The following is a 25,532-nucleotide window of genomic DNA, read 5'->3' as shown; positions in this document are numbered from 1 at the left end:
CTATCAAGCCGTGCTCACAAAAAAATGAGAAACAAGTCTAGATCTTTTAAAAAAAAATCACACACACAGAAAATGAGAGAAAACACTATGCTACTCTTACAGTTGTTTCCAGCTTCATTTGTGCTTTTAACTTAGCATTTCTGCTGTAGTGTAGTAACAGAGGACTAATTCAAAATTTCACAGGGTATCATAGGAGTTGTATGCTTTGAGGCTGTACGCAGCCAAGTGCTGGCTATAGTAAAGCAATTTACAAGAAAAATGATAAAGTTGCTAGTGGCACAAAATTAAAATTAATGTAAATAAAATGCAAAGGACTGATGCACAAGGAACAATTTTACAAGCACAAATATAGCATTTATATACATACTGTTAAATAGGGAAGTCAACAGACAAAAGTGGAGGTCACCCAGCATCTATTAGAAGATTAGGGTAATCAAAGTTTCAGGCCTGACAAGGTATGAGCAAAAACCAGGCAAGTGTTTGAATAAAAAGTTGAAGGGAGGAAAGGATGGGGAGGAGTACAGGCTAACAGGTAAAAGGACATAGGGGAAGGGAATAAGGGAAAAAAGTTGAGATAATAGAGGGAGGGGGTGGCTCACAATAGAAAGGGAAGGTGGTGGGGGGAGCTGGAGGAAAGGAGACAGATAGGGCACATAGCCATAGAGCTTGAGAGCAGCAGGGATTGCAGAAGGGAATCAGTGAGATACTCTCACAGAACTCTCTTCGAAAAGAGAACTTTTTTAGGATAAGGCATCCCTCAAAGAGACTTTTCAATGGAGCAGATTAATGGAGTTAAACAGAGAGTTCAAATTTATTATCATCTGATTGTACAAGTACAACCCGACGAAACTGTGTTCTCCGTCATCGGTGCAAAACATGGTAACATACATCCAGACAACATATATATGAAAAAAGATACATATGCACTACATATATTCATTCAGTTGTGCAGCAGACTCACTGCCCATGGAAAGAAGCTGTTTCTCAGCTGGGTGGCTCTGGCTCTGAAACTCCTCTATCTCTTTCCTAACAGGAGTAGCTCACAGATGCTACGTGTAGGGTGGCAGGGGTACTCGAAGATTTTGCAAGCCCTCTTCAAACAATGATTCTGGTAAATCACATCAATTGTGGGGGGTGTGGGGGTGGAAGACCCTAGTGATCTTCTCTGTCACTTTTATGGTCCTATGGATTGATCTCTGATCTACAGCAACTATACCGCACTGTGATGCAGCCGGCCAGGATGATCTTGATAGAGCTCCTGTAGAACAACAACAGGATGGTGGCTGGTGGCCATGGCTGTCTCATTCTTCACAGGAAGTGCAGATGCTGTTGCACATTCCTGACAAGTGAGGAGATGGTTTGTGTCCAGGATAGGTCAAGGAACTTGGTGCTCTCTAGTCTCTCCACTGCTGAGCTATTAATGTGTAGTGGAGGGTGGTCATCCCTCGTCAAGTCTACAATCATCTCCTTTGTCTTGCCCACATTAAGACTCCTATCACAATATTTTCCACCTCTCCTCTATAAGGTGACTCATCGTCGTTGCTGATGAGACCAACTACTATCGTGTCATCTGCAAAATTGATGACTCTATTGGAGTTGGATCTGGCGTTGCAGTCTTGGGCCAGTAACGTGAACAGGAGTGGGTTGAGCACGCAGCTCAGAGGAGTTTGACGTTCTTCTTCTGACTCGGACAGTCTGTGGTCTTTCTGTTAGGAAGTCCAGAATCCAGTTACAGAGAAAGGTGTTGAATCCCAGCAAGGACAGCTTCTCCACCAGTCTCTGGGGAATGAATGTATTAAATGCCAAGCTGAAGTTGATGAACAGTAGCCTTGTGAACGAGGCATCATTTTCCACGTGTGGGTGAATTAAAATGGGTTCCTCCAAGAGGAGTGTTTTGATATATTCCATCACCAGACACTTGAAGCATTTCGTAACGGTAGAGGTCAGAGCCATGGAGCTGTCGTCATTGAGGCCTGTTACTGTCACCCTTGTTGGTACCGGGATGATAGTGGCTGTCTTGAAACCTGTGGAGATGATGGACTTCTGCAAGGACCTTCGTTAATTGGTCTGCACAATCCTTCATACCTGACCAGGCCACCAACCTTGGTTACCTTTTACTTCTGAAAGATGCCGCATGACTTGCTGAGTTTCTCCAGTGCTTTCGTGTGTTGCACAACATTCACAGTGACTGCAGACTTTACTATTTAAATGCAAATTAGTTTTTCTTCAAACAACGTTTTTATTTAAAAAAATGTTTAACCATTTAGTTTTTTTTATCCTTGCTGAATATCAATTGCTCGGTTTATACTGAAATGAACATACAGAATTGTTGGCATTTACTTTATAATGGTTGATCATATCCTGCATTGTCAACTGTTGTCATAATGCAGTTTCATTAGGAGTAGTTTAAATTTTTAATATAAGTTGATTATTCTCCCGTTATTCCACTTACTGGTACTCAACTTTAAAATGATTTTCAACATATGTTTGTAGACCATTGACTAGATGTGTATTAGAAAATATGTCCAGAATTTCAATGGATCAATCCACATTTTGTAAACTTCCCATGACCAAGATTATCCTCTTAACTGTGACAAGAAAAAAACCTAACCGGAAAATCTGATGGTAGCTGAACACAGTTCAAAGAACAAAACCAAAATTTTAGCTTCTTATTCCAGGACAAAAGGTGGAGGGAGGCTCAAGTTTTTATATAATTCCTAAATTACATGATAGAGGAATTAGGGGATATGGGGAGAAGGCAGGTAGGTGGAGTTAGGTCATAAATTAGATCAGCCATGATCGTATTGAATGGCGGAGCAGGCTCGATGGGCCATTTTTGGCCTACTCCTGTTCCTACTTCCTATGTTCCTATGTAATCTTAATTCACATAGAAAGTCAAATGATATTAACGTCATACTAATGAATAATGCAGTTTATAGGCAGAGGCACAGTATAAATCCAACATTCTTCAATTTACAGGAAATATTTCATTGTTACTGAGGAATAAACATTCATTGGTTACAGATACTGATGCAAAGATCAGAGCAGCAATATGAAAAATAACCTGTACTTATAAAAACATAAGAAGCTGTCACTTAATAAGGCCATAGTTGACCTTTTATTGCAAGACTACCTCATTATCCTGCATTATTATTTCTTTATTGCAGGAAAATGCTCCAAGATAGTTCCCACAAACATAGCATCTCTTTTTGATTTTCATGATGGGTAATTATAGCTTAATTTAGGAAGGTTATTCAGGAGGTTTAGGGATCCCAAACAGTTAAAGACAGAGTGGTCAACACTGGGGTGAACAGAAGGGTGTGATACAAGGCCTAAGATAGAGGGTTAAAAAGCCTTTCTTCTGGATAATTGCTGGACAATATTACAGATTTAGTAAAACAAGGCAGTGATTGGGAATTTTAAAATTTTATTTTGTCTATTTTGTAGATAATTTTGAAACAGTGCATTGGCCATTCTTAAATGTCCTCATTGCTTGCAGACAAGTAGCCAAACTTGATATAGCCAGCAGTCCAACTCTAACTAACATTGATTGGAATTGAACAGAAGAATGAGAATTTTAAAATCATGATGTATATGAATCAGGAGTCAAGATGGTCAGTGAGCGCAAGGATAAAGTTGGGACATTTTGCAAGTAGGACACGTTCAATACACAAAAGTACTACAGAATCTTAGCAGGTCACACAGTGTTCTTTATGTAGGGTCGTACTAATGTTTTGGGCCTGAGCCATTCGTCAAGGTATGAGATACAACAAGTTGCATTATTTCAAGTTAAGTTTCAACAGCAGATTGCTGGAGTGGAATTGTAACAGGCAGTGTTATATAGATAGCAGTAGTCTTTGTAGAATCTAGGGTTAGAAAATCAGTTTGGGATCACAGTTGCTAATAATGAGGATTATGTAGTCAGTGGCAAAGTAAAATAATGGTTGTGGGGAGGGTACAGGTCAAAAATATTTAAAGAGAGAAAACTGCAATAAATGTAAGCCCAGCTGTTGGTCCACAAGAGGTATTAGTCTTTGTGGAAACACAGTCATTATATCCCTAGCTTCAAATAACTTCAAATGCAACAAAATGTAGACTTTTTTGGTGCAAAATATTATAATATTATTAGAATGCAAATTGAAGAAGGCAGATTTCTACCATACCATTGAATTTAACTCAGCCTACATACCTCAAATTGGGGCCAGTTCATAGGCATTCCTGGACCATGAGTACACCTGAACCATTTAAGATCTTCCCGAGGGTCTGCTGATTTAACAACATTCTCCAACTCTTGATAGATAGCTTTATAGCTATGAAACAAAATAAGTTTATCAAACAGTAGACATTATACCATATATATCAAGTATTAGAAATGAGAATTCCTTCAGCCATATATTTGAATGCAACACCACAATGTTAGTGTGAAAACTGTTCTCCCACCCCTTGCAGCAGTTCAGCTTTTAGTCCTATCTCTGGAGCATTAAATCATTTTGTGGCTATTTTTAATTAAGGTATACCCAAGAATTGGCAATGTTTTTAAACCGCAGGAGAATATCTACTTCCAATCAAAACTTGGGGTTCTATAACTCCTGTATCTGGAGTTGGACAGGTGAAAGGAAGAGGGATCAGGACTTATTAGAGCAATTAACATTTTATTTTCCAGGCTGTTAGTTTCAGATTTCAAATGAGATCACACCCAAATCCTTCATCTTTGCCCTTCTATTCTGGACTCTTCAATTGCTGCAAAGAGCCTATTTCTATCAGTATGACCCAGCCCTACACAATTTGGACATCTCAATTAAAATGGGCTTATTTAGGAACTGTTTATACCACATTGTTTAACCCTGGCTTTATGCAGAAACCAACCTAGTAGAGATTGTATAAAGTCCAGCTGGCGGAGAAAAGAAAGTGAAAATGCAGATGTTGTCATCATGAGCAAACAGTGAGAAGCTGTAAGAACTCAGCAGTTTTGTACCATCCCATGGAGAAATAGTTAATGTTTTGAGTTAAGTCCCTTTTCTAAGACTAAAATGGGAAAAGGAGGTAGCATGGATAAAAAAAAAAGTGGGGGGTGGGGACAGGAAATGGGACAAGCAGTGATAGGATACTGGACAAATAAAGGTGGGAGATGTGGAGAGTCAGGCAGGAGAGGAGACCACAGGGAGGTGGGAAGGCATTAGAGAAAACTGAGAACACTACCAGGTAAAGGACAAATGGAAACAGAGGAACCAGTAGTAAAATACGAAAGTCTGCAGACACCATGGTCGAAGTAAAATCCTGGAGTAACTCAGCTAGTCAATTGTGTACTTTATGTAGCAAAGATAAAGATTTATAACCAATGTTTCGGACATGATCCCTTCATCAAGGTATGAACAAATGTCAGCAGGTGCCCAAACAAAATGGTTGTGGGGAAATTCCAGGGTCATTCTATACAATGGCATTTACATCACCAAATGTTCCTGATGGTTGGGGAGCAGGGGGGGGGGGGGTTGGTGGGGAAGGACCAGGGTTCCAAAGGCAGGAGGTAATAGGTGGATAAGGGAGGGAGATCTAGATAAGGGCTTTATCATTGGAGAACTTGTGGTGGGGGGGAGGGTGGGTGCATTTCTTATAGAACTAGATATAAAAATTCTGCAGGACCTTGGCTATCTTGTTGGGTCAAATAGCTTCCTTCTGCGTTGTAATTTTTTAAAAATCGTTCCAAATTGTTTTTGCTGCACTAGTCCTGTTATTATTAAAAACAGCCTGATGCCTGAAAAAGGCAGACACACTATTTGCCAATTCAGTCTCCTAGCTCTTATAAGTGTAAAGAGGAGATCCAGCATTTTAAAGCCACTACTACTACTTCCATCATTCAGCACAGTTAAAATCAGTTTCACTATTTCCACCCAAATTCTTTTGATGCATACAGATTTGTATTCTGTAACATTTGGAAAGCAAAGAAATTGCTTTAACCCATTTTCTTGCAGATTGTAAATGAAGTCAATGACAGATGGTAAGGATTACAGGATGAGAATCCAAGAGGAGATAAGCCGTATGCAGATTTTAGAAAAAGAGCCCTAAATGAAATCTCAGAATTACTATATCTCAGAGCTACATATTATGTACAGGTGCATTTGGTGATGTTAATGTCACTGTATAGGATGATTCTGTATAAAAAGACCCTGGACTTTTCACCTAAAATGTTGGTTTTGAGCAATAACCTTTGAATGAGGCAACCCCCACCCCCGCCAAAAATCTGGCATTTACCATTAACCAGTGGATGCTGTTAAAAGAAAATCACAATATTTTAATAACAATTGATCATTTAAAGGTTTTAATTTTACTTGTATATTTTAAATAAACCATTGTCAGCTCCTGTAACAGTGGAGTCCATCCGCCCAGTCTGACTTCTGTTTGCTCTGAACAGGCCTGATGTCAGTAGTAGGTAAATTTTTGGAAGGTGTTCCAAGAGAATGGATATACAATTATTTGGATAGCCATAAAATGATTAGGGATAGTCAACATGGATTTGTGCATGGTAGGTTGTGTTATAGAGTTTTTTTGAGGAGGTTACCAGGAAAGTTGATGAAGGAAAGGCTGTGGATGTTGTCTCCATGGACTTTAGTAAGGCCTTTGACAAGGTTCCACATGGGAGGTTAGTCATGAAGGTTCAGATGCTAGGTATCATGGTGAAGTAGTGAACTGGATTTGAAAATGGCTGGACGGGAGAAACTGGAGGTTAATGGTGGATGATTGCTCCTCAGACTGGAAGCTTGAGGCTCGTGGCGTGCCTCAGGAATCGGTGCTGGGACCATTATTGTTTTTCACCTGTATCAATGATCTGGATAATGTACTAAATTAGATCAGCAATTTGCAGATGACATGACAATTTGAGGGTTGTAGACAGCAAAGAAGGTTTTCAAAGCTGAACAAGCTGGAAAAATAGGCTAATAAAAAAATGGCAGATGTGTGAGGTGTTGCATTTTGGAAGGACAAACAAACCAAGGGCAGCCTCAGTAAACGGAAGGGGCCTGAGGAGTGCGCTAGAACAGAAGGATCTGGAAGTGATGTCATAGGTAGATAGGTTTGTAAAGAGATTTTGGGATATTGGCCTTCATAAATCAAAGTATTGAGTAGGGAGTTGGGATGTAATAGTAAAGTTATGTAAGATATGTGAGGCCAAGTTTGGAGAATTGTGTGCAGTTTTGGTCATCTAACTACAGGAGAGAGAGTGATAAGATAGAAAGTGTGCAGAGAAGATTTACAAGGATGTTCCCTGGACTGAGTTATAGGCGAAGGTTAAACAGGACAGGACTTTATTTCCTGGAGGTATTTAAAATTATGAGGGGGACAGACAGAGTAGATATAGATAGGCTTTGTGGTAAACCATTGTGATAATTTTCCAGTTAGGCACACCTATTGCCAGTTGTACTCGTGGCCCTTTCTAACAGGCTCCTGTATAAAGGTGACTGTTCCACAGCCCCCTGCAGCTCAGTGCAGGACAACTGAACAATATGGATGTGCTTCTGTCTTTAAGTGAATAAAAGCCTATTGGCTTCTCTACAATAGTCTTCGAGTAATTGAGGTAGGTGAGATACAGACCAGAGGACATGATTTAAGAGTGGTAGGGGAAAAGTTTAGGGGGAACTTCTTCACACAGAGAGTGGAGGGAACGTGGAACGAGCTGCCAGCTGAAGTGATGAATGTGGGCTCAATTTTAACATTTAAGAAGAATTTGGACAGGTACATGGTTGGGAGAGGTATGGAGGGCTATGGACTGGGTGCAGGTCAGTGGAACCAGGCAAACAAAAATGGTTCAGCACTGACTAGAAAAGGCCAACAGGGCCTATATCTGTACTGTAATGTTCTATGGCTCTAATAGTGGATGCACGAGATTGCATTGGAGCTGGCAGGAAGACGGCAGCCCCTAATTTTGACGTGAAAATTTAAGTTTTGTGGATCGTCCCATACAATAGGATATACAGTATGTCGATGTGTGGTAGTGCAGTAAACAATTTCAATTAATGCTTTTCTTTGGTGAGATGCTCACCTAGATGCCAGCCATAATCCCAAAACAAAAATGACAATTCGAGTATAAAGATTATACTTAAAGAAATGTTTGCAATCCCTTTTTGTTGTTTGTGCCTAATTTGCTATGGTATTTCATTGTATCACAAGTGTGACTGACCTCAAAATTCTTATTAACTGTTAAGTGCTTTGAGACAATGTTCTTTCAGTAGATTTTTTTGTCATTTAAAATGCCATATTTAAAACAGAAAAATGTTTTATTTCAATATAATTACAAGCAGACTTTATTTCATACCTGGTTGCAGATAAGTAAAGGTGCTGTTTAACCTCCGAAAGGACCTCTTGAAAGAAATCTAGCCGTTTGCTTTCAAACTGTTGGCACTGCTCAAAGACTTGCTCCATATTTTCCATATATTGCGGTGTACATTTATTTAATTCATCTAGACTTTTTTCATACTTTTCCTTTGTCTAAAAAAGTATGAAACCAATTGAGAAAGTTTCATCAGTTGATGCATAATATGCCAAGTACCATGATTTGAGACATACATATAATACTAGCTTACAGTAGTTTCATAATTCTATTAAAATCAAAGTATATTTTATGTTTTAACATTAAGAAAAAAGAATTAATTCGAGATTTTGCTGTCCAAATTGAATCATTCAATTTTATAACCCTATTTAGTAGTCTTTTTGATCAATGCTGTAATAATCGTATCGGCATTTGGTGGGCCAAATTTGTGCAAATATATGGCTAGGTACAGATTGAGTGTAACCACATACTACAGGAGCTACCCCTCAGTAAGATCAATCACTGATCCACACACACTAGTGTGAAAGAATTCTGGTCTGTTAGTTGAGCAGATGGGAAGTTGGTAAAACAAAGAGGGGTCCTTCAGTTTTGCATCATGACATCATTAACTTTCTTGGGATTTCAGGAGCCCCATACCCTAATATAGGCATTCTCTTCTTTTTTTTTAAACTATGCCCCCCTGAGGACTCTGCTCAAAGTTTATGGCCCCCATTCCCTGTGAAGCAGTCAAGTTTAGTTGGTTTCTTCTGTACTTCGCGCCTACCAACTACATTAAAAAAATTTGATTCCAGTCTGTGCACCCCCCTCCCCCCACCAAATATTCTGTGGCCCTCAGGGTGGGAGGTGGGGGTGTTGGTGGTACGGCCCCTATTGAGAACGGTTGCCCCTGTCTCCAACTGTGGAACAGATCAAACAAAGGGATAATGATAGATGGATTGGGAGAAAGCAGCTGTCGAATGTGACTTGGTGAGCACAAGAAGATCGAGCTACAGTTATTTGTTTGGCCCTTGATTGTCAAATACATATTGTAGGATATCAGTCAGAAATATAAGGATTAATTGGGAATCTCAGTTTTCCTTCCTTGAAAAGTTCTATTGGTTTGTAAAATAATTCAGTAAATTACTTTTTTACGTTAGATCATACTTGTTGAATTGAATTTCATAACACATGCCCTAATATCATCTTAAAAATAACGTAGCAAGTTAATTTAAACTCCAATTACATTCCTGCATGTACTTTTTTTTTAAAAGTCTGCCATCAGTAGTCAGACGTCATTGAGGAAGACTTTAGAGTTGAATAGATCAACACTATGAATATAGTCTGATTCCATGCCTGCTAGTGTTTTTGTTATTTTATACTACATACAGTAATACACAACATAGATGTTGAAAAATTCAATCCAATGCCAGGCTTTATTATAATTTGACTGAATCTTAAATATCAATTAACTTTTTTTGCAAGTCATAGAGTAGTTTTACCCTTTGAACATCTTGCTTAGATTTTTCAACTTTATCTTGCAGTTTCTTCAATTGTTCTGGATTTGTATTTGAGTCAGACCGGTTATTCGATTCCCTGGATGTTGCTAACTTCTCCTCTTTACAAGCTGCATGATAGGCTTTCTTGGTAGCTTCCACCTTAAAAAAAAATTAATATACCATTGCAATATACAAGCAATTGAAATTGCTTCAAATGTCTTGTTGACAGACCATTTGTTTCTACATACCTCCTTCAATTTTTTGGCCCATGGCTTCTGTGCTTTACGGAATCCATCATCTGCCTCCTTTGTTTCTTTGAAGCCTGCCATCATTTGCTTGTGGTAGGCCTCCTTCTGCCAGTTCTTGATCTTTTCAAAATCTTCATTCATTAATGTACTCTTGACCTCCAGATGCAGCTCACTAACTTTTTCTGCCTCCGTCATTAATGCTAACCATGCTTTTTCCAAAGTCCCATACTGTGGTCCTGGAAATAGGAAAATGATTTTGTGGCTCAATTCACAAATAAATGCTTTCAAGTCCTCTTGATATAAAGGATAATTGGTCATGAATTATGCAGGCTCCCATATTGACATTTTACAGAGGCACAACTGAGTTTCCTGACTAGCTGCAAAGCGTTGAACAGGAAGTCAGTGCAGAGGATCATTAAAACAGCAGAGAGCATCACTGAAGTCTCACTTTCCTCTATTGATGACATTCATCAGGACCATTGCTTAAACATGGTTCATAGAATTATTGAGGATCCCTACCATCCACTACATAGCACCTTTGACTCACTACCAGGTAGGAGTTACAGAAGCATCAAAATTAGTACTACCAGGCTGGGAAATAGTTTCTGCCCGCAAGCTGAGAGATTGTTGAATGGTATCCTGTAACCTTGGGTCTCTTATGAATGAAATAGAGTAATTTATTCCAGAATATTTTTACATATTTATTTCATATTATTCTTTTGTGGATGTAAGTGATTATTATTCTTTTCTTTGGCTTGGCTTCGCAGACGAAGATTTATGGAGGGGGTAAAAAGTCCACGTCAGCTGCAGGCTCGTTTGTGGCTGACCAGTCCGATGCGGGACAGGCAGACACGGTTGCAGCGGTTGCAAGGGAAAATTGGTTGGTTGGGGTTGGGTTTTTCCTCCTTTGCCATTATATGCTGTATGATAAATGTATTATGGTATTTATGTCTGCGAACTGTGGTCCAGAGAAATGCTGCTTCATCTGGTTGTACATGTACAATTGATAATAAACTTGAACCATACTAACCTTTCTCCGACAACTGTCTCCACCTTTTGGACCATTCCGTAAGTTGTTGAGCATAACCCTTCTCGATACGAGCACGCTCATGGATGCAATTCATAAGATCATTACACAGTCTGTGGCCATCGTCGATGCGCTTTACAGAGCGCTTATAGTTGCCAACCTGTGCCCGCCAAGAGAAAAAGAGATGAAACTGGTTTAGTAAAAATTACATTTTGGAGCAAATGCTCCAAAGGAGATGCTCAAAAGGAGAAAATTCTGTTTCCCTTTCTGCAAAGAGGTCAGTAACCTGAAAGTTGATTCAGTTTCTCTCACCTCTAATGCTACCTGACATAAATTAAACATTCCCTACACACATTTTCTATTTCTGATTGCCAGCATCGGTAATATTTTGCTTTTTCAATAGTTTAAAATATCAGGTTTAGCTCAGCAGTGGCAATAGGCCTCTGAATCTGAAGGCTGTAGGAATGTGCCTCCCTTATTCAATGTAGTAACAAATAATGCTGCACAATAAGAGACTGACGCTCCCAGTTGGCGTCTCACAAGGACGAAACAAATTTAATTGCACTTGAACAGTAGGGACGTTCTCTTTGGTTTTCTCACAAATATTTGTTTATTAGGCAATAAAAAATGCTAAGCTATTGCAAATGAACATGAGAGAAGCTTTAATTATTGTCTATACATTACTTTAAACCCAGGTTTTTAAGCTAATTAATTTTGTATGAATGCAAATTACAAGGCAAACTTACCTCTTTCTAACTAAAAATCCAAAACAAAACTGCAGATGCAGGAAATCAAAAATAAAAAGTTAGTGCTGGAATACTAACCAGTTCAGCATCTCAGCATGTGCAAAGAGAAATAGAGTTAATATATTTTTTTTTTTTTTAATTTTTTATTTTTCACACCATAAATCACAATAGCCATGATATACACTTTTTCTTTTCCACGCATTTACAGTGACTTTTTCTCCCTCCCCCCTCCCTCCTCCCAAGCCACCCCCCCACCCCCCCCCCTCTCATCCATTTTAGGTATACAATCTAGGTTGCATTGATTCAGTTAGACAATGTTGTCATTCAACAGAAATACACCAGAAATTCTACTGAGTCCATTCTTTTCTTTTCTTCTCCTTCCATCAACTTAGGTAATGTTTGTTCCCGGTAGGTTTTCGCTATTGTATTTAATGTAAGGCTCCCATACTTGTTCGAATATTTCAATATTATTTCTTAAACTATATGTTATTTTTTCTAATGGAATACATTTATTCATTTCTATATACCATTGTTGTATTTTCAAATTATCTTCCAATTTCCAGGTTGACATAATACATTTTTTTGCTACGGCTAGGGCTATCTTGACAAATCTTTTTTGTGCATCTTCCAAGTCAATTCCAAATTCTTTATTTTTTATGTTACTTAGGAGAAAGATCTCTGGATTCTTTGGTATATTGTTTTCTGTTATTTTATTTAATATCTGATTGAGATCATCCCAAAATTTTTCTACTCTCTCACATGTCCAGATTGCATGAATTGTTGTTCCCCTTTCTTTTTTACATCGAAAACATCTATCAGATACTGTTGGGTCCCATTTATTTAACTTTTGCGGTGTAATGTATAGTCTGTGTAACCAATTATATTGTATCATACGCAGCCTCGTATTTATTGTATTTCTCATCGTTCCAGAACATAATTTCTCCCATGTTTCCTTTTTTATCTTTATATTTAAATCTTGTTCCCATTTTTGTTTAGTTTTACCATTTGTTTCCTCATTCTCCTTTTCTTGCAGTTTAATATACATATTTTTTATAAATCTTTTGATTAACATTGTATCTGTAATCACATATTCAAGGTTACTTCCCTCTGGTAAACTCAAGTTGTTTCCTAATTTATCTTTCAAGTAGGATCTCAGTTGGTAATATGCCAGCGCTGTATCTCCAGTTATATTGTACTTATCTCTCATTTGTTCAAAGGATAAGTATCTACTTCCTGAAAAACAATTTTCTATTCTTTTAATCCCTTTTTTTTCCCATTTTCTAAAGGCAAGGTTGTCTATTGTAAAAGGGAGTAGCTTATTTTGCGTCAATATTAGTTTTGGTATTTGGTAATTTATTTTATTTCTTTCTACATGAATCTTCTTCCATATATTGAGGAGATGGTGTAATACTGGAGAAGTTCTATGTTGTACCAATTTTTCGTCCCATTTATATAATATGTGTTCAGGTATCTTTTCCCCTATTTTATCTAATTCTAGTCTCGTCCAGTCTGGTTTTTCCCTTGTTTGATAAAAATCTGATAGGTACCTTAATTGTGCGGCTCTATAATAATTTTTGAAGTTTGGCAATTGTAAGCCTCCTTGTTTATACCATTCTGTTAATTTATCTAGTGCTATCCTCGGTTTCCCCCCTCTCCATAAAAATCTCCTTATTATTTTCTTTAACTCTTTGAAGATTTTTTCTGTCAGTTGTATTGGCAATGCCTGAAATAAGTATAGTATCCTTGGAAAAATGTTCATTTTAATACAGTTTATCCTTCCTATCAGTGTTAGTGGTAGCTCTTTCCAATGCTCTAAATCGTCCTGTAATTTTTTCATTAGTGGATTGTAATTGAGTTTATATAATTGGCCTAGATTTTTGTTTATTTGCACACCTAGGTATCTTATTGCCTGCGTTTGCCATCTGAATGGGGATTCCTCCTTAAATTTTGAGAAATCCGCGTTATTCATAGGCATTGCTTCACTTTTATTTACGTTTATCTTGTATCCCGACACTTCTCCATATTCCTTCAATTTCTTATATAGTTCTTTTATTGATAGTTCTGGTTCTGTTAAGTACACTATCACATCATCCGCAAACAGACTGATTTTATATTCCCTGTCTTTTATTTTTATTCCTTTTATATTATTATCTCTTCTTATCGATTCTGCTAGTGGTTCTATAGCTAGCGCAAACAATAATGGTGATAGTGGGCATCCCTGCCGCGTTGACCTGCTTAAGTTAAATTGCTTTGATACATGTCCATTTACTGTCACTTTCGCTAACGGTCCCTTATATAATGCTTTAATCCAATTAATATACTTCTCCGGTAAACTGAATTTTTGCAATACTTTGAACAAGTAATTCCATTCTACTCTGTCGAAGGCCTTTTCTGCGTCTAAAGCAACTGCTACTGCCGGTGCTTTATTTCCTTCTACTGCATGAATTAAGTTAATAAATTTACAAATATTGTCTGTTGTGCGTCTTTTTTTGATAAATCCAGTTTGGTCTAAATTTACCATTTTCGGTACCTGTTCTGCTAATCTGTTCGCTAATAGTTTAGCTATTATCTTATAATCTGTGTTTAGCAGAGATATTGGTCTATATGACGCTGGTGAGAGTGGATCTTTCCCTTGTTTTAGTATCACTGTAATTATTGCTGTTTTACATGAATCTGGTAAGTTTTGTGTCTCATCAATCTGGTTGATTACATCCAGGAGGGGCGGTATTATTAGGTCTTTAAATGTTTTGTAGAATTCTATTGGGAGTCCATCCTCTCCTGGTGTCTTATTATTTGGTAAATTTTTTATTATCGCTTGTATTTCTACTGTTCCAAATGGTTCTGTTAATTTATTTTGTTCCTCTATTTGTAGTTTTGGTAGTTCAATTTTAGTCAAAAATTCATCTATTTTCCCTTCTTTCCCTTCGTTTTCAGTTCGGTATAATTGTTCATAGAATTCTCTGAAGTTTTCCTTAATTTCTTTTGGATTATATGTAATTTGTTTGTCTTTTTTCCTTGTTGCCAATACCATTTTCTTAGTTTGCTCTGTCTTAAGCTGCCATGCTAAGATTTTGTGTGTTTTTTCACCTAGTTCATAATATTTCTGTTTTGTCTTCATTATATTCTTCTCCACCTTATATGTTTGTAATGTTTCATATTTTATTTTTTTATCCGCCAATTCTCTTCTTTTGGTTGTATCTTCCTTTATTGCTAATTTTTTTTCTATGTTTATTATTTCCCTTTCCAACTGCTCTGTTTCCTGGTTATAGTCCTTCTTCATCTTGGTTGCATAACTTATTATTTGCCCTCTAATGAATGCTTTCATTGCGTCCCATAGTATAAACTTATCTTCCACTGATTCCGTATTTACTTCAAAGTACATTTTTAATTGTTTTTCAATAAATTCTCTAAAATCCTGACTTTTAAGTAGCATGGGGTTTAATCTCCATCTATACATTCTTGGAGGGATGTCCTCTAGCTCTATTGCCAATAACAGGGGTGAGTGGTCCGATAATAGTCTAGCTTTATATTCCGTTTTCCTAACTCTCCCTTGAATGTGGGCTGATAACAGGAATAGGTCTATCCTTGAGTATGTTTTATGTCTAGTCGAGTAGTATGAGTATTCCTTTTCTTTTGGGTTTTGTTTCCTCCATATGTCCACAAGTTTCATTTCTTGCATTGATTTAATTATAAATTTGGTTACTTTGTTCTTCCTGTTAATTTTTTTCCCCGTTTTATCCATATTTGGATCCAAATTCAGATTGAAATCCCCTCCTATTAGTATGTTCCCTTGCGTATTAGCTACCTTCAAAAAGATATCTTGCATAAACTTTTGATCTTCTTCGTTAGGTGAATATATATTAAGTAGATTCCAAAGCTCTGAATATATCTGACATTTTATCATAACATATCTCCCTGCTGGATCTATTATTTCCTCTTCTATTTTAAATGGCACATTTTTGCTAATTAATATAGCCACTCCTCTTGCTTTTGAATTATACGATGCTGCTGTTACATGTCCTACCCAATCTCTCTTTAATTTCTTGTGCTCCAATTCAGTTAAGTGTGTTTCTTGGACAAATGCTATATCTATTTTTTCCTTTTTCAGTAAATTTAGTAGTTTCTTCCTTTTAATTTGGTTATGTATTCCATTAATATTTAGAGTCATATAGTTCAGCGTAGCCATTTTATATTTTGTTTATCTTCTCTTTCCGTTTTTCCATCATTACCTTTCCTCCTTTTCCATTTCTGTTTTCTTATTTTCAACTCTTTACCAGACAACATTCCTACAACATCCAACATTTTCCTTATTCTCCTATTTCTATCTTCTTTATCCCCAATCTCCCCTTCCCCTCCTGAGTTGCCCTTTATCCCTTGTCGGACAACCACATCTCCCCTCTCCATTTGGATTTGCGAATCCACTCGCAAGCGTCAACTGATTTTGCAGTGACCGCTCTTTTCCCCCACCCAGCCCCCCCCAGAAAAGATTTCGCTTTTTATATGTCACAAAGGTCACTCTTTTAATTCCCTCCTTATTCTCTCTATTCCATTACCTTCTCTTATTAATTCTTGTCTATACTCTCTATGTTTTCCTCTAATTACAGATACTTTCACATATGCCCATTGTCTCTATTCACTCTTATACCTCTTTACCCGCATACATATCAATCGTGGTCATTTTTACCCTCCTTACCCTTCTTCATCCCTCAGTCTATTTTTGTCTTTACCCACATACATATCAATCGTGATAATTTTTGCTCTCATTACCCGTCTTCATCCCTCAGTCTATTTTTGTAATTGTTCTGCAAATTTTCGTGCTTCTTCTGGATCCGAGAATAGTCTGTTTTGTTGTCCTGGAATAAATATTTTCAATACCGCAGGATGCTTCAGTGTAAATTTATATCCTTTCTTCCATAAAATCGCTTTTGCTGTATTGAACTCTTTTCTCTTCTTTAGGAGTTCAAAGCTTATATCTGGATAAATGAAGATTTTTTGCCCTTTATACTCCAGTGGTTTGTTGCCCTCTCTTACTTTTTCCATTGTCTTCTCCAGTACCTTTTCTCTTGTAGTATATCTTAGGAATTTTACTACAATAGATCTTGGTTTTTGTTGTGGTTGTGGTTTAGGGGCCAATGCTCTATGTGCCCTTTCTATTTCCATTTCTTGCTGTAGTTCTGGACATCCTAGGGCCTTAGGGATCCATTCTTTTATAAACTCCCTCATATTCTTGCCTTCTTCATCTTCCTTAAGGCCCACTATCTTTATGTTATTTCTTCTGTTATAATTTTCCATTATATCTATTTTTTGGGCTAGTAATTCTTGTGTCTCTTTAGTTTTTTTATTAGATTCCTCCAATTTCTTTTTTAAGTCTTCTACCTCCATTTCTGCTGCTATTGCCCGTTCTTCCATCTTGTCCATTTTTTTCCCCATTTCTGTTAAGGTCATATCCATTTTATTTATTTTCTCTTCTGTGTTGTTTATTCTTCTTCTTAAGTCATTGAATTCCTGTGTTTGCCATTCTTTAAATGACTCCATGTATCCTCTAACAAGAGCAAGTATATCCTTTACCTTGCCTTTCCCTTTATCTATTTCACTGTACTCTTCCTCTTCTTCTTCCTCTGGGTTGACCATCTGTTGTTTCTTTGCTGCCCTTTCCTCCTCTTCTTTCTTGTTTCCATTGTCTTCTGTGGTCTCTTCTTGCTGCAGGTGTTCTGCAGCTGTCGTTGCCGGCTGTGGAGATCGACTCCCCAGCTGGTCCCCCCTCCCGTCGGTGTGTTTTTTTGCATGCGCGGTTGCGCACTTTTACTCGGCTCTGTGAGCCATTGTTGTAGTTCTCTTTCTACCGACCTTAGGTAGTGGGGCCCTCTCTCCACAGCGGGCATCTTCGGACAGGTAAGGCCTTCACCTTTTTCCTCCGTTGTCTTCTCTTCCTCTCTTCTTTCCGTTGATTTTGATTTTTCTCCTTTTGTCTCCATCTTCTTTCCACCTTTATACTCACTTTTCTTTAACTTGTATTTCTGTGCCTTTGTGTTTTCTCTTGTTTTTCCCGACTTTTCTGGAGAGGGCTGGAGTTCACCGTCCGGCCACTACTCCATCACGTGACTCCTCGAGTTAATATTTAATGTCAGTGACCTTTCAGAAGTGAAGTCAGAAAACATGTTTCATGTTGCTGAGGGTGGGGGTGGGAAGAATTTAAAATTTTAAATGTAGGCACGCAGCATGGTAACAGGGCATTTCTGCTCTCGAATCTGTGCCATCCAATATGAACTTAATTAACCTATACCCCAGGTATGCTTTGAATGGTGTGAGGAAACTGGAGCCCACAGTGAAAACCCACGCAGACACAGGGAGAATGTACAAACATGGGATTCGAACCTGATCCTAATCGTTGGCGCTGTAAAGGCATTGCGCTAACTGCTATGCCAACCGGGCTGAACTGAATATGAGAACAATGGTGATGTCTGCGATAGAGTGGTCCAAGAACACAATGTTTCAGAAGCTGTCTAATTTATTAATAAACAAGGGCAGTCGCAAAGAGAATGATTAATGAAAGAGCATGTTGGACAAAAGAAAATGCCAGGAATACCTAGATCAGGCAAAGAAAGAAATGCTGGGCTATTGTTGCAGATAGATGACTTTATAATCCATGACTAGATAAATTGACCTTGTACCTGTGATTTTATTTCTCCATCCCATTCAGACCACTTTTCTTTGCCAACTCCACTGAAGGAAACCCAACATAAATTCATTAAGGTTTATTACAGCACAAAGGACTCAATGTTAACTTCAATTATTTCAGATAAATAGCTTTATCTCATTTCACATCAGTCTGATGAAGACCATCCATTTCTAAGAGTAATTCAATAGTCTTAAAATCAATTCATAGTGAGATACAACAGAAACTTTCCCTTTGGCTTACCGAGGACACATCAACCACTCACTTACAATGATCCTACCTTAATCCTTTTATTTTTCCCCTCCCCACATCCTCGTCAACTTTCCCAGATTCTACCACTCATCTAAACACCAGAGGAAATTTACAGAAACCAATTAATCCATCAACCCAGATGTCTTTGGAGTGTGGGAGGAAACCTAAACATCTGCATGAAGCTCTCACTCACAGGGAGAACGTTCAAACTCCATAAATCAGAAGTCAAAGTCAAGAATGAACCCAGTTGTGAGCTCTGAGGAAGAAGATCTATCAGCTGCACCCTTGAACCACCCATTTTCTTTCTCATAGATATTGCCTGCTCCATTGGCCATTTCCAGCATTGCCTTTCATTTCAGATTTATGGCAACAGGTGAGTTTTGGCATTTATAACTCCAGCACTTTAAAAAAAAAGTTAAGGACAGTTGCTTTCCAACCATTATTAAACTAACAAACAAACCTCACATGGATAAAATGTTACCTTTGCACTGTTCTAACATCTCTCTCTCTCTCTCTCTCTCTCTCTCTCTCTCTCTCTCTCACTGTGTAATGCCACATTCTGCTCTGTGTTTTTAACTGTTACTATGTATGGGTTGGCTAGCTGGACTACTTTCAAAATCAGTACCTTGGTACATTGGACAAACTTGAATTTATCCAGAGCAGCTAAGGCAGTATCCTGTGGAGAAAGAAAGTGGTCACTCGCAAAGCATTCTTCTAATCCACTTTTAATTTTTTGAGCCCAATTTTTCATAATAGTTGATCGGTTTGTGTTGTCAGTGGCTATAATTGGTAACTTCACTTTTTTAACCATCATGAGAAACTTTAATGAAACAAGTGAAGCTAAAATTAGTTGGAGTTTCACATATAGGTTTTCCTAAACATTAACCTCACAGTGATTGCATTATAATTGCAATTATATTTTTACTAAACCAGTTTCATCTCTTTTTCTCTTGGTGTGCACAGGTTGGCAACTATAAGCGCTCTGTAAAGCGCATCAACAATGGCCACAGACTGTGTTATGATCTTATGAATTGCATCCATGAGCGTGCTTGTATAGAGAAGGGTTATGCTCAACAACTTACGGAATGGTCCAAAAGGTGGAGATAGCTGTTGGGAGAAAGGTTAACTGCCCTTATTCAATTATTAAGCATACTGCTCCAAAAGCATTGTTACCTTGATGAACCTGATCCCCACCTTATACTAAACATGTCCTTCACTTACCTCTACATTTTAAATGCATTTGTTTTCTGATTTTCTGAATTGATGATAGGTCAATTACCTGAAATATTACTCATTTCTTTCTCCACAGGATACTACCTTAGCTGCTCTAGATAAATTCAAGTTTGTCCAATGTACCAAGGTACTGATTTTGAAAGTAGTCCAGCTAGCCAACCCAGACATAGTAACAGTTAAAAACACAGGGCAGAATGTGGCATTACACAGTGAGAGAGAGAGAGAGAGAGAGAGAGAGAGAGAGAGAGAGAGAGAGAGAGAGAGAGAGAGATGTTAGAACAGTGCAAAGGTAACATTTTGTCCATGTGAGGTTTGTTTGTTAGTTTAATAATGGTTGGAAAGCAACTGTCCTTAAGAGAGTGTGGCTGCGATGGTACAAGTCACTTAATATGTTGGCTGCTTTTCTGACTCAGCAGGAAATGAAGATTGGGTCAGTGGAGGATAGATGTGTTGTGTGATGATCTGAGCCGTGTTCACAACTCTTTGCAGATTCTCGTGTCATTCACGTATGCAATGATGCTTCCCGACAGGATATTTCCAGAGGTTTATCTGTAGGAGTTGCTCATGGACATAGATGATATCCTGTATTTCTTCAGGCTTTGTAGAAACACAGTACATTTTCTTGGCTATTATGCTAATGTGGTTGGACCCGATCAGGTCAATGGAAATGCTTACTCTAAGGAGTTCAAGAATTTTCCATTTTTCCTCTCAGTGATGATAACTAAAATGTTCAGGCTAACTAACAAGTTGAAAATATGTTGGCTGAAGCTTGTTTACTCTGCAGTTCTGAAACTATTCACATGTGACTTCCTGAGTGACAGATGCTCAGGCTGTCTGAGGCACAGTTGACACTGAGACCTGCTAACTTCTGTGTAAACCGTCAATAAGAACAATAATTTCCACTCATCTCAGTTGAGCATAGGTTAAGAAGGAATGTAGGTAGTGATTTCAGACAGTGGTCAGAGTCATAAAAGATTTTGTCTGTGATATTTTGTACTAACATGTCAATCAATATTTGGTAATCACTGTGAGGTTAACGTTGAGGAAAACCTATTTGTGGAACTCCAACTAATTTTAGCTTCACTTGTTTCATTAAAGTTTCTCATGATGGTTAAAAAAGTGAAGTTACCAATTATAGCCACTGACAACACAAACCGATCAACTATTATGAAAAATTGGGCTCAAAAAATTAAAAGTGGATTAGAAGAATGCTTTGCGAGTGACCTCTTTAGATAAACTGCCAGAACAATATGAAGCTCAAAGATTTGAATACCATCGTGAAGGGGCATAGAGCCTCCTAATGCATTGTCCAATATCATGAGAATTATTTCAAGCATAGTCTGGTATAATACGTACTGAAGATTCAACAGGAAAGAATCAAAGTTGAAAACAACACAATGTGTTGGTCAAAACTGAACAGATTGATTGGGGAACAATTGTTACGGTGCCTAAAGCATTTAAAGCGGTCAAATTTTGCACAAAGTTAACTATCATACAAAATGTCATTGCGATCATGGGAAACACAGGTTCTGCGTAATGGGTACGGTATAAGCTGAATTCACTTGCCAAGGAGTGACAATATCATAATGTTTTAATAAAATGATAAGTATATTATGTCACAAGTTTAGAAATTGTAGTATGCATGCAGGTTCAGAAACTACTAGATGGTCTGTGAAACAGCTTTTTTTAAAGGAGTATATAGTTAACATAGGAGTCCTTGACACAAACAAGATGCAGTTTGATTACAAATTGTGATTGATTCTGAAAAGACAAAGTGCAATTGGGTAAACACAGACACTCTCAATTGGATCAACAGTTGCAACATTACACTGCAGGGAGCCAATAAAACAAGTGATCTGGAAACTGATCACCATGTTCCACAGATATTTGAGGTGAAAATTTGTAAATGGGAATAACATATTCCTGACCAACAAGGGGTGAGTGTATGATCAAGCATTTCAAGTAAAATAAATTATGTTGATTTGATGTACAAATTCAGAAAACTGAATCCAGAAAAATAAAAACATAAAATAAAATACAAAGCAACAAGTTTAATCATACTTCCCAAAAGCTGTCACTGGGTGCTTCAATCACAATTGAATCATCATATGACATGATTGTGATGAGAATATTCTTGCAGATCAACTAATTTCCAGAACTGACAGTTAGAAATCTTCCAAAACTGAAAATAAAGAGAAAAATGCATCAGTACAATTACAAAAGCAACATAATTATAATCTAGCATAATTGGGTTATGTGTTTTGAAACTGAAGTTTTTTAAAAAATCATCGCTGTGGAACATTTCTGCAGGCCATTTAATACATGACCGATTTATTAAATATACAGGACACAACATTTAAACCTGAAGGTAATGTTGCTGTGTTGATAAAGTTTCTACAGTACATTAATGCTGTACATCTGCGTAGACCAGTAGAATATAGAAAAAGCCTGAATTGTGAGAAAAGCTTTTGGTGTAAACGGTGAAATTGAAAAGTACCCATTTGGTACCCATGTGCCTATAAACATTATACAAGGTAGATGGCAATTATAATGAGCTTGTGATTCATTTAGTCTGACTATCACTTTAAAGGTCAGTGCAGGCTGCAACCATTCACAGTTTTGGAGAGACTGGGTGGCAACAGCAAGTACAGGGTGTTCCCAAATTTGCTACTTTGGAGAGAAGGAAGGTCATTGTGTTGTTTTTTTTTCCAGGAACACAGGTGGTGAGAGAATCATGCAGGTGGAACACAGAAGGAATAAGACTTCATGACCAGCAGCCATCTCATCAAACATGGAGCAGGAATGACTCTGTGTGTAATGAATAATTTGGCTGATTCTCCTGGTCAGAGGAATTATTGAACCTGACCATGACCGAAAGCAAAAGAGAACTGCTACATCGGATCGTGAACAAAGTAATGCTTATTTCGATGGACCCGTACCTGGGTTTTGGAAGCATCAAGTTTTGTTTCCCCTACATAAGAAAAAGAGGAGTTGTGACAATCGTTTGTACAAAAGGATATTTCTCTGGAAGTAACCTGACAAGGATTTGTCAGTTATCTGCAGTCTGTTCACTCAGTGTCTCCCATCTCCTTTGTGATTACTTTTGTGCATCAGTATAAAAGTCTGTGTTTCAACAATGGATCTTCAAGACTGAACTTTAGAATGACTTTCCAGAATTGTGAATAAGCTGTAATGGTTTAGGAATCACATGCACGCAACTTCTTCAATGCAGAAGGCATCATACCCGATGTTGAGAATGGAAGCGGCGTCTGAAGACTTGGACCAAGCTCAGATTGGCATCTTCCCAGCCAGAAGCAAAGTTTTTTTAACTTGGCAATTGGGGTGTGGTAACAAAGTATGGGTTGTTGCTGGGAGACCCAGACACCGTGCATATGGTATGCAGTTTCCCTCACTGATGCACGTCGACAGATGGACCGACCTATTTATTTATATGCCTGGGGGTCTATGAAGGATTAAGGATTCCAGAAAGAGATAGATAATATAAAAAGTTTGGGGAGCCTCTGGTCTAAAGCAATCTATAGACATAAATCAACAGTCCCCCTTTAGCTTCTCTGGTAACTATTCAAATCGGTAATGCCACATGAGCAACCATGTACAATTAAGCTGCAGAGTCCTTAATTGCACAAAATGTGTTGAAAAATCAGCTGCCACTTGATCCATGTCTAGACAAATGTGTAAGCAATTCAACTCCTTTATCTACACCTCCCTGACAAAATGAATCATCTAGAGCTGACAGAATTAATGTCAACAACCTTTGAACCTGTGAAAATATGATGTGAAATTACAACCTCTATTAATAGCTTATGGTGGCAGCTGAAATGAAACAAGGGGGATTCTGGATTTTGATAGCATGAGACAGAATCTGGGAGGAGCAGATTCTGTGCAGCTGCTTGAGAGGAAAACATTTCATAAGTGGGACGCATTTAAAAGGAAAATAGTAAGAGAGTCAGCAGGTAAAGAAAGTAGAAAGGAACCCATGGTAATCAAAAGATATTGGTAAATGAGAAAGCACATCTCAGCCAAAGGAAATTGGAATCAAACAAGTTATTTCAGGTTTAACGAGGATATAGAAGTAAACAAATTAAGAGGTCCACGAAATGACCTTGGCAAGTATACTTTTATAAGTATATTAGAAGCAAGATAGTAGCCAAGTGTAGATCAGGGTTTGGAAGTGAAATGTTAAGTGAAGATTTCTGTATTAACCAATATTTGGAGGCTGAGAGTCAAGGGAGGGTGATGCTAATACTTTGGAGCATATTCATATCGAAAAAAGAAAGTACTAGAAATAATGGTACATTGGGATGAATAAATCTTCAGGTCTTAACAGGATCTATCCCAAGATGCTTAGGGAAACAAGGGAGGCACTCTTGGAGATTTATTTATCTTCGTTAGCCATGAGTGAGGTACCATAACTGGAGGATATCTAATTTTGTCAGTATAGTTTTGTACAAGGGAGATCTTACATCAAAAATCTAGTTTTTTGAAGAGGTAACTAAGAAAATTGATCGTCAGAGGTGTATATGTGATTTATATAGACTTTTGTTGGACCTTTGACAAGGACCAAATCTGTAACACCATAAGGATTGGTGTCAGAGCTTTTGTGGTTTGTGAATATAAAATGAACTTGGAATAGAGGTCTAACACAAAAAATTAATGGAGTTGTACCTTGCAAAGACAAGTGTTTAAGATCAGTTGGAAAGTTGGGGAGAGCAATTCCAGGTAGGATTTAATCCAAACAAGAGGCAATGCATTTCAAGAAGGCAACTTCTGTTCTCGTACAGTGGCCTCCATAATGTTTGGGACAAAGACACTTTTTTCCTTTATTTGCCCTTGTGCTCCACAGCTTCAAATTTGTTATCAAACAATTCATATGTAATTAAAGTGCACATTCCTGATTTTATTCAAGGTGATTTGTAAACGATAGCACTTTTTATACAGTCCCCTCATTTCAGGGCATCATAATGTTTGGGACATTTGGCTTCACAGGTGTTTGTGAGTACTCAGGTATGTTTTTTTAATATTTTATTTATAAATTTTCAAATCAAATAGTGCAAAGGACAAAATAAGTTTGCAAAAAAATAGTAATATACATCAAATAATAGCTATTGCATGTCTAACTGTAATTGACCGTACCCCCCTCCCCATCCCTGAAGTAAGAAAAATAGAAAAAGAATAGAGAGCAAGAAAACAAGATAGTTTTAGACTAAACTAAAAAGAGAGAAAAAAATGAGAGGTTGTCAGGTATGCATCGTCCACTTTCTGGGCCTTAAATTATCCAGGGTTTCTAGGTCCAGGGGAAGGGTACAGACAGGGTGCTCCAAAGTGAGGGGGATGGGGAGTAGGGAACTAAAGATGTAAATACGGCTGCCAAATGTTGATAAAGACATCATATTTGTTCTTCAAACTGTGTGATTTTCTCAAGGGGAACACAACTTTGCATTTCTGCATTCCATCGTGCCATTCCTAGATGGAAATCAGACTTCCAGGTAACCACTATATATTTCCTGGCCACCGCAAGTGTGATCTTTACAAAT

At 37.8% G+C, this 25,532-nt stretch overlaps 1 protein-coding gene across 4 annotated transcripts in view; it reads right to left on the bottom strand.

Annotated features, from left to right (window-relative positions):
- Positions 1-25,532, bottom strand: part of LOC138745979 (protein kinase C and casein kinase substrate in neurons protein 2-like) — a 68,620-nt gene that overhangs the window by 20,969 nt on the left and 22,119 nt on the right. For 2 of the 4 annotated variants that reach the window (XM_069903610.1, XM_069903609.1), the window contains exons 2-6: positions 11,074-11,230; positions 10,044-10,279; positions 9,799-9,954; positions 8,306-8,478; positions 4,190-4,310 (exon numbers count right to left, since the gene is read on the bottom strand). In XM_069903610.1, coding sequence (XP_069759711.1) covers positions 4,190-4,310; positions 8,306-8,478; positions 9,799-9,954; positions 10,044-10,279; positions 11,074-11,230 — 843 coding nt within the window. Of the gene's footprint in view, positions 1-4,189; positions 4,311-8,305; positions 8,479-9,798; positions 9,955-10,043; positions 10,280-11,073; positions 11,231-17,814; positions 17,893-22,038; positions 22,160-25,532 lie in introns of those variants that run through there. The other 2 variants (XM_069903611.1, XM_069903612.1) reach the window with 2 other exon arrangements.

Source organism: Narcine bancroftii, chromosome 11, assembly GCF_036971445.1.
Source record: "Narcine bancroftii isolate sNarBan1 chromosome 11, sNarBan1.hap1, whole genome shotgun sequence".
Classification (NCBI taxonomy): Eukaryota; Metazoa; Chordata; class Chondrichthyes; order Torpediniformes; family Narcinidae; genus Narcine; species Narcine bancroftii.
The sequence above is the reverse complement of the archived record's forward strand: the minus strand, read 5'-3'. Positions and strand labels throughout refer to the sequence as shown.